This window comes from Conger conger, chromosome 9, assembly GCF_963514075.1.
Source record: "Conger conger chromosome 9, fConCon1.1, whole genome shotgun sequence".
NCBI classification, from domain to species: Eukaryota; Metazoa; Chordata; class Actinopteri; order Anguilliformes; family Congridae; genus Conger; species Conger conger.
Genome location: NC_083768.1, coordinates 60472364 through 60481615, shown reverse-complemented (window position 1 = coordinate 60481615; position 9252 = coordinate 60472364). Strand labels below are relative to the sequence as shown.

The 9252-nt window shown below is 50.9% G+C and overlaps 1 protein-coding gene across 1 annotated transcript in view; it reads right to left on the bottom strand.

The window, feature by feature from the left end:
• Positions 1–3579: 3579 nt before the first annotated feature.
• The window catches only part of LOC133137745 (DNA-binding protein SATB1-like), a 31884-nt gene continuing 26211 nt past the window's right edge, over positions 3580–9252 (bottom strand). The window contains exons 5-9 of the mRNA XM_061256074.1: positions 9119–9252; positions 8034–8105; positions 7397–7588; positions 6000–6200; positions 3580–3963 (exon numbers count right to left, since the gene is read on the bottom strand). Coding sequence (XP_061112058.1) covers positions 3580–3963; positions 6000–6200; positions 7397–7588; positions 8034–8105; positions 9119–9252 — 983 coding nt within the window. The remainder of the gene's footprint in view (positions 3964–5999; positions 6201–7396; positions 7589–8033; positions 8106–9118) is intronic.

The window sequence follows — 9252 nt, the reverse complement described above, 5'->3', positions numbered from 1 at the left end:
CAGTCCGTATCGCAGGTTCTGCAGTTCAGTCCGTATCGCAGGTTCTGCAGTTCAGTCCGTATCGCTGGTTCTGCAGTTCAGTCCGTATCGCTGGTTCTGCAGTTCAGTCCGTATCACAGGTTCTGCAGTTCAGTCCGTATCGCAGGTTCTGCAGTTCAGTCCGTATCGCTGGTTCTGCAGTTCAGTCCGTATCGCTGGTTCTGCAGTTCAGTCCGTATCGCTGGTTCTGCAGTTCAGTCAGCAGGAGGATCGTTTGAGTTCAGAGCCCTGGCCCTGACTGCAGCTACTGTGAAGCAATACTGTAGCTGAAGTGAAGTTCACTTCATACAGTTAAAATACAGCACAAAGAGTCCTACTTGTAGGAAGGCACAGGGAAACTGCATTCTAGCTGCAGTAATACCGCAATTAAAAAACAAGTGTGTCCAAAATATTGTATAATATTGCAGTACTACTGCAATAATTGACAATAATTACTGCAGTAATTAACTGGCGTTGTTTTCTCAAACTTCATACGCAGTTTAATATGTGTTTCTGAGCTGCCAATCCAGAATAGAGAGAGTCAGCCCTGGTCCTGGAGAGACACAGGGTGTGCTGGGGTCCCCAGCCCTGGTCCTGGAGAGCCGCAGGGTGTGCTGGGGTCCCCAGCCCTGGTCCTGGAGAGCCACAGGGTCTGCTGGGGTCCTCACTCCTGGTCCTGGAGAGCCGCAGGGTGTGCTGGGGTCCTCACTCCTGGTCCTGGAGAGCCGCAGGGTGTGCTGGGGTCCCCAGCCCTGCTCCTGGAGAGCCGCAGGGTGTGCTGGGGTCCCCAGCCCTGGTCCTGGAGAGCCACAGGGTGTGCTGGGGTCCCCAGCCCTGGTCCTGGAGAGACACAGGGTCTGCTGGGGTCCCCAGCCCTGGTCCTGGAGAGCCGCAGGGTGTGCTGGGGTCCCCAGCCCTGGTCCTGGAGACCTGCAGGGTGTGCTGGGGGCCCCGGCTCTGGTCCTGGAGAGCCACAGGGTGTGCTGGGGTCCCCAGCCCTGGTCCTGGAGAGCCACAGGGTGTGCTGGGGTCCCCAGCCCTGGTCCTGGAGAGACACAGGGTGTGCTGGGGTCCCCAGCCCTGGTCCTGGAGAGCCACAGGGTGTGCTGGGGTCCCCAGCCCTGGTCCTGGAGAGCCACAGGGTGTGCTGGGGTCCCCAGCCCTGGTCCTGGAGAGCCACAGGGTGTGCTGGGGTCCCCAGCCCTGGTCCTGGAGACCTGCAGGGTCTATTCATAGTTATTCCCACTTCACTGTAAGCTGCATTATTATGAATACCAGGAATCTGCAGTATGGTACAAACATTGTTTAATCATGTCATAACAATCTACACATCCTCACCCCCCCCCCAGACCAGCTCTGCCTTAAAACACAAGAGAAATGCAGAGAAAACAGCCAGCTGAAACACGATAACTGCTGTCCCCATTTTGTCTCCATTTTGTCTCCATTTTGTCTCCAGTGCATCGTACAAAGAGAGGAAGACACCGCACTCTGATAGGTTCACACAAATTGCATATGTTGTTTCCCCCCATTCCCTGACCAATCGAATGTCTTCTACAGGTTAGTTAACAGACCAAAGGGTCATTTTGAGGATCGTGGAGAATTGCATACATTTTTGTATTTTTACATGTAGCACTTTCTATGACTGTAAAGCACATTTTCCCCATGTAAAACTTTTAAGACACTTATTTAACTGCTCATGGAAATAACATAAATTAAAAAAAATTCTATTAAATAATGAGAAGCGTTAAATATGAGACACTTAAAAAAGAGACTAACTGTGGAAACGGAGGGCGGAGATGAGGAAAGGCGGACTTTCACATTTCAAACTGCGTCAGTTTAAGGATGAAAACCTGTTTTAGCTTTTTCATTTCCCCCAAACCTCGGCAGCTGAAGGCATTTGTTGGCATAATTTTTTTAAATTGATTACTTTATTCTCTTAAATCTCACTCGGGTAAATGTATGTGAGTAAGAACACGTGTCACGTGATCTGCGTTCCTCCAGTTTCCACGGTGTCCAGGGGGCGGAGCAGGAAGAGACTGAAGCCACGCCTCTCAGCGTTAGGGTTGGTCCTCCAGTGCAATCCCAGGGTACACCTGTTTCACATCAGCTCAACGGGACACAAGTAAAATGTCTGCCTGTCAGATTCTGTCGTCTACATCAGTAACTTAAAAAAACCCCCAACAAAACACAAATAAAGTTGGACTACTGCCTCCAAATACTGACGTGCACTTCTTCTTCTGTCTCAGTTCTGATTGTGTTGTGCACAGTATCAGCCCATTGGCCTCCATGGAGAGCCAGGAGCCGGTGTGGATTTCACCAAAACAGAGAAAAGTAAAGATTGATGCAGAAATCCCAGGGGGGTATTTCCGGAAGAGGGGTTACCGGATCACTCTGCTCAGTGAAACGCAGAACCATCCGGACCCGGATCAGAACAGGCGTGTTCACTCCAGCCCAGGCCACTCTGATGGGGCACATTTGGGAGGGTTCTGGGCCTGACTCAGAGCAGGGATCCAGTGAACTGATGGCCCAGTGGGGGGAGGCACAGTGCAGGCTGGATCAGTCTGGGTGTGTGAGTGTGTGTGTGTGTGTGTGCATGTTTATATGTGTGTGTGTGTGTGTGTGTGTGCATGTTTATATGTGTGTGTGTGTGTGTGTGTGTGCGGTGTGTTTATATGTGTGTGTGCATGTTTATATGTGTGTGTGTGTGTGGGTGCGTGTTTATATGTGTGTGTGTGTGTGCGGTGTGTTCATATGTGTGTGTGTGTGTGGGTGGGTGCATGTTTATATGTGTGTGTGTGTGTGTGTGTGTGCATGTTTATATGTGTGTGTGTGTGTGTGTGTGTGTGTGCGGTGTGTTTATATGTGTGTGTGCATGTTTATATGTGTGTGTGTGTGTATGTGTGTGCATGTTTATATGTGTGTGTGTGTGTATGTGGGTGCATGTTTATATGTGTGTGTGTGTGTGTGTATGTGTGTGCATGTTTATATGTGTGTGTGTGTGTATGTGTGTGCATGTTTATATGTGTGTGTGTGTGTATGTGGGTGCATGTTTATATGTGTGTGTGTGTGTATGTGGGTGCATGTTTATATGTGTGTGTTTGTGTGTGTATGTGTGTGCATGTTTATATGTGTGTGTTTGTGTGTGTATGTGTGTGCATGTTTATATGTGTGTGTTTGTGTGTGTATGTGTGTGCATGTTTATATGTGTGTGTTTGTGTGTGTATGTGTGTGCATGTTTATATGTGTGTGTTTGTGTGTGTGTGTGTGTTTATATGTGTGTGTTTGTGTGTGTGTGTGTGTTTATATGTGTGTGTGTGCAGGCAGGGGGGCGTGGGGGCGTGGTCAGGCGTGGTCAGACAGGGGGGCGTGGTCAGGCTGGGCTGGCTCAGCGCAGGGCGTGGTCAGACAGGGGGGCGTGGTCAGACAGGGGGGCGTGGTCAGACAGGGGGCGTGGTCGGGCATGGGGGCGTGGTCAGACAGGGGGGCGTGGTCAGACAGGGGGGCGTGGTCAGACAGGGGGCGTGGTCGGGCATGGGGGCGTGGTCAGACAGGGGGGCGTGGTCAGACTGGGGGGGCGTGGTCAGACAGGGGGGCGTGGTGGGGCTGGGCTGGCTCAGTGCAGGGCGTGGTCTCGGGCGTCAGGGCGGGGTGGGCAGGGCTGGTCTGTGGGCCGTGGTGCTGGCGGAGCAGGAAGGAGCGGATGGTGAGTTTGGGCAGGTCCAGCTGGGCAGACAGGGTCTGCACGGCCTCCTCGTCGGGGTGGGTTCCCACGTCCTGCGCAAAGCTGCTGAGGATCTGCAGGGCCGCCGCGGAGATCCCGCCCCCGGCCACGCCCCCCTCTGCAGCAGGCTGCCGGCCTCCCTGGGCCTGCTGGGGGGGCGGGGCCTGTTGCTGTGGCGACGGGGAAATCCGCTGGTGCTGATGCTGATGCTGCCTAGTCTGCGTCTGTAGGAGGAAGTGATGAGGGGTTACCGACGGCAACAAGGTGCATGTCTGTGTGTGTGTATAGTGAGTGTGTGTGTGTGTGTGTGTATAGTGAGTGTGTGTGTGCGTATAGTGAGTGTGTGTGTGTGCGTATAGTGAGTGTGTGTGTATAGTGAGTGTGCGTATAGTGAGTGTGTGTGTGTGTGTGCGTATAGTGAGTGTGTGTGTGTGTGTGCGTATAGTGAGTGTGTGTGTGTGTGTGTGTGTATAGTGAGTGTGTGTGCGTATAGTGAGTGTGTGTATAGTGAGTGTGCGTATAGTGAGTGTGTGTGTGTGTGCGTATAGTGAGTGTGTGTGTGTGCGTATAGTGAGTGTGCGTATAGTGAGTGTGTGTGTGTGTGCGTATAGTGTGTATGAGTGTGTGTGCGTATAGTGAGTGTGTGTATGAGTGTGTGTGCGTATAGTGAGTGTGCGTATAGTGAGTGTGTGTGTGTGTGCGTATAGTGAGTGCGTGTGTGTGTGCGTATAGTGAGTGTGTGTGTGTGTGCGTATAGTGAGTGCGTGTGTGTGTGCGTATAGTGAGTGTGTGTGTGTGTGCGTATAGTGAGTGTGTGTGCGTATAGTGAGTGTGTGTATAGTGAGTGTGTGTGTGTGTGTGCGTATAGTGAGTGTGCGTATAGTGAGTGTGCGTATAGTGAGTGTGTGTGTGTGTGTGCGTATAGTGTGTATGTGTGTGTGTGTGTATAGTGAGTGTGCGTATAGTGAGTGTGTGTATAGTGAGTGTGCGTATAGTGAGTGTGTGTGCGTATAGTGTGTATGTGTGTGTGTGCGTATAGTGAGTGTGTGTGTGTGTATGTATAGTGAGTGTGCGTATAGTGAGTGTGTGTGTGTATAGTGAGTGTGCGTATAGTGAGTGTGTGTGCGTATAGTGAGTGTGCGTATAGTGAGTGTGCGTATAGTGTGTGTGCGTATAGTGAGTGTGTGCGTATAGTGAGTGTGTGTGTGTATAGTGAGTGTGCGTATAGTGAGTGTGTGTATAGTGAGTGTGTGTGTGTATAGTGAGTGTGCGTATAGTGAGTGTGTGTATAGTGAGTGTGTGTGCGTATAGTGAGTGTGCGTATAGTGAGTGTGTGTGTGTGTGTGCGTATAGTGTGTATGTGTGTGTGTGCGTATAGTGAGTGTGCGTATAGTGAGTGTGTGTATAGTGAGTGTGCGTATAGTGAGTGTGTGTGTGTGTGCGTATAGTGAGTGTGCGTATAGTGAGTGTGTGTATAGTGAGTGTGCGTATAGTGAGTGTGTGTGTGTGTGCGTATAGTGTGTATGTGTGTGTGTGCGTATAGTGAGTGTGTGTGTGTGTATGTATAGTGAGTGTGCGTATAGTGAGTGTGTGTGCGTATAGTGAGTGTGTGTGCGTATAGTGAGTGTGCGTATAGTGTGTGTGCGTATAGTGAGTGTGTGTGTGTATAGTGAGTGTGCGTATAGTGTGTGTGTGTATAGTGAGTGTGTGTATAGTGAGTGTGCGTATAGTGTGTGTGCGTATAGTGAGTGTGTGTGCGTATAGTGAGTGAGTGTGCGTATAGTGTGTGTGTGTATAGTGAGAGTGTGTGTGTATAGTGAGTGTGTGTATAGTGAGTGTGTGTGCGTATAGTGTGTGTGTGTATAGTGAGAGTGTGTGTGTATAGTGAGTGTGTGTGTATAGTGAGTGTGTGTGCGTATAGTGTGTATAGTGTGTGTGTGTGTATAGTGAGTGTGTGTATAGTGAGTGTGTGTGTGTATAGTGTGTGTGTGTATAGTGTGTGTGTGTATAGTGAGTGAGTGTGCGTATAGTGTGTGTGCGTATAGTGTGTGTGCGTATAGTGTGTGTGCGTATAGTGAGTGTGCGTATAGTGAGTGTGTGTGCGTATAGTGAGTGTGTGTGCGTATAGTGTGTATAGTGTGTGTGCGTATAGTGTGTGTGCGTATAGTGAGTGTGCGTATAGTGAGTGTGTGTATAGTGAGTGTGCGTATAGTGAGTGTGTGTATAGTGAGTGTGTGTATAGTGAGTGTGAGTCACTCACCTGTACAGGCTCCAGGTGCTGCAGGTGAGTGGGCCGCTCAGGCAGGTACTGCGGCACCCCGCTGCTCTCCTGCTCGTAGACGGCATCGCGCTCTGATTGGGCCAGGCTGAGGAAGCGGCGAATCAGGGACAGGTTCTCCCAGAGGGTGCGGTTCTCAGGAGATGGCTCCTCCTTCCAGCGCAGGAGCTCACACAGCCAGCCCTGAGCAATCAATCACAGATCAGCCCTGAGCAATCACTCACAGATCAGCCCTGAGCAATCACTCACAGTCAGCCCTAAGCAATCAATCACATATCAGCCCTGAGCAATCAATCACAGATCCTTGAGCAATCAATCACAGCCAGCCCTGAGCAAGCAATCACAGATCAGCCCTGAGCCATCACTCACAGCCAGCCCTGAGCAATCAATCACAGATCAGCCCTGAGCAATCACTCACAGCCAGCCCTGAGCAATCAATCACAGCCAGCCCTGAGCAATCAATCACAGATCTTTGAGCAATCAATTACAGATCAGCCCTGAGCAATCAATCACAGATCAGCCCTGAGCAATCAATCACAGATCAGCCCTGAACAATCAATCACAGATCAGCCCTGAGCAATCAATCACAGATCAACCCTGAACAATCAATGACAGATCAGCCCTGAGCAATTAATCACAGATCAGCCCAACACACTCACACACACACACACACACACACTCACACACACTCATGCACACACACGCACGCACACATGCACACACACACACACACACACACGCGCGCACACACATGCACACACACTGCTTTAAACAATGTAATTACACCAATTCGATAAATTACTGTAATAATACACTTCTGTGCCCAGACAGAACACAACCCCCTCCTGACTGTGGCTGAGTTTACCAACTCACGCACACACACACACACACACACACCTCACACACACTCACACCTCACGCACACGCACACACACACCTCACACACACACACACAGACATCTCATGCACACACACACACCTGGTGTGGCAACATTTGGAAAGTCATTCAAACTTCTTTCAGTTGAGAACATTAAAAGGCTGCTGACAGGGACAATACATAGAGAACAGAAATTTGATCATCTGGCTGTGATAACACACTTTAATCAATGTCATATCTGTTCTTACCTCTTAAAGAAATCCCAGGTAAATCTAGCTAGCATTGATAGACCTTCATCTGTCAATGAAGGACTATCTAGAAGTTTCATCGATTAAAAAGGCTCTGGTGGTGAACTAAATGGAATGTTCATTTAAAATCATTCAACAGTGTCAGTTAGCTGCAAACACAGTTAGCCATGAACGTTCACCATCTTCAACGTACGCCTGGTCAGTAACTCTTTGGTCAGTACTGGGTCAGTAACTGGGTCAGTAGATATCAGTACCTGGCTCTTGGAAGCCGCCACCTTGGCAAACAGGGCCTGGGAGACTTTGGCCCTCTTCATCTCCTGCTGGATGTCATCATAGATGGATGTGCAGAGGGGGGGGCCGTGGGGGGGCCAGTGGGGGGGGGCGTGTAGGGGGGTGAAGCTCTCAGTATTGCCGTTTCGCTCCACCTGGAGGAGGGGGGGCACGCCCTGTGGGGGAGGGGTCACATTGTGTAACGCTCAGCACACACACACGCACGCGCACACACACACACAAACACACACACATGCGCACATACACACACATACACACACATACACACGCACACGCACACACACACACACACACACACACGTACATGCACACACGCACGCGCACATACACACACACACTCACACACACACACACACACACACAAACACACACACATGCGCACATACACACACATACACACACATACACACGCACACGCACACACACATGCATGCGTGCACACACACACACACGTACATGCACACACGCACGCGCACATACACACACACACTCACACACACACACACACACACACACACACACTCAAACACCAAACAGTGTGAGAGGAGGGTGGGGCCTCACGGAAAGATGCATGAAAAAGAGGCGGAGAGACACACTCACGGGAAGGGTGCTCATTGGTCCCCGCTGGTGCCAATCATCAGGCCTGCTGCTATTACAATCCTCCCTCCTGACCTGAGGGTCACAGGTATTACATCACTGAGGGTCACAGGTATGACATCACTGAGGGTCACAGGTATGACATCACTGAGGGTCACAGGTATGACCTCACTGAGGGTCACAGGTATGACCTCACTGAGGGTCACAGGTATGACATCACTGAGGGTCACAGGTATGACCTCACTGAGGGTCACAGGTATGACATCACTGAGGGTCACAGGTATGACCTCACTGAGGGTCACAGGTATGACATCACTGAGGGCCACAGGTATTACATCACTGAGGGTCACAGGTATTACATCACTGAGGGTCACAGGTATTACATCACTGAGGGTCACAGGTATGACATCACTGAGGGCCACAGGTATTACATCACTGAGGGTCACAGGTATTACATCACTGAGGGTCACAGGTATGACATCACTGAGGGTCACAGGTATTACATCACTGAGGGTCACAGGTATGACATCACTGAGGGTCACAGGTATTACATCACTGAGGGTCACAGGTATGACATCACTGAGGGTCACAGGTATTACATCACTGAGGGTCACAGGTATGACATCACTGAGGGTCACAGGTATGACATCACTGAGGGTCACAGGTATGACATCACTGAGGGTCACAGGTATTACATCACTGAGGGTCACAGGTATTACATCACTGAGGGTCACAGGTATGACCTCACTGAGGGTCACAGGTATTACATCACTGAGGGTCACAGGTATGACCTCACTGAGGGTCACAGGTATGACATCACTGAGGGTCACAGGTATTACATCACTGAGGGTCACAGGTATGACATCACTGAGGGTCACAGGTATGACCTCACTGAGGGTCACAGGTATGACCTCACTGAGGGTCACAGGTATGACCTCACTGAGGGTCACAGGTATGACATCACTGAGGGTCACAGGTATGACATCACTGAGGGTCACAGGTATGACATCACTGAGGGTCACAGGTATGACATCACTGAGGGCCACAGGTATGACATCACTGAGGGTCACAGGTATGACCTCACTGACCTGCGGCGGGCGTGGCGGGGGCGTGGCGACGGGGGCCCCGGGGCCGGGGGTGCTCCTCTCTCTCTCCTCCTGGTAGATGCGGTCTCGCTCGCCCGCGGGCAGCTGCAGGAAGCCGCTGATGGCCCGCAGGTTCA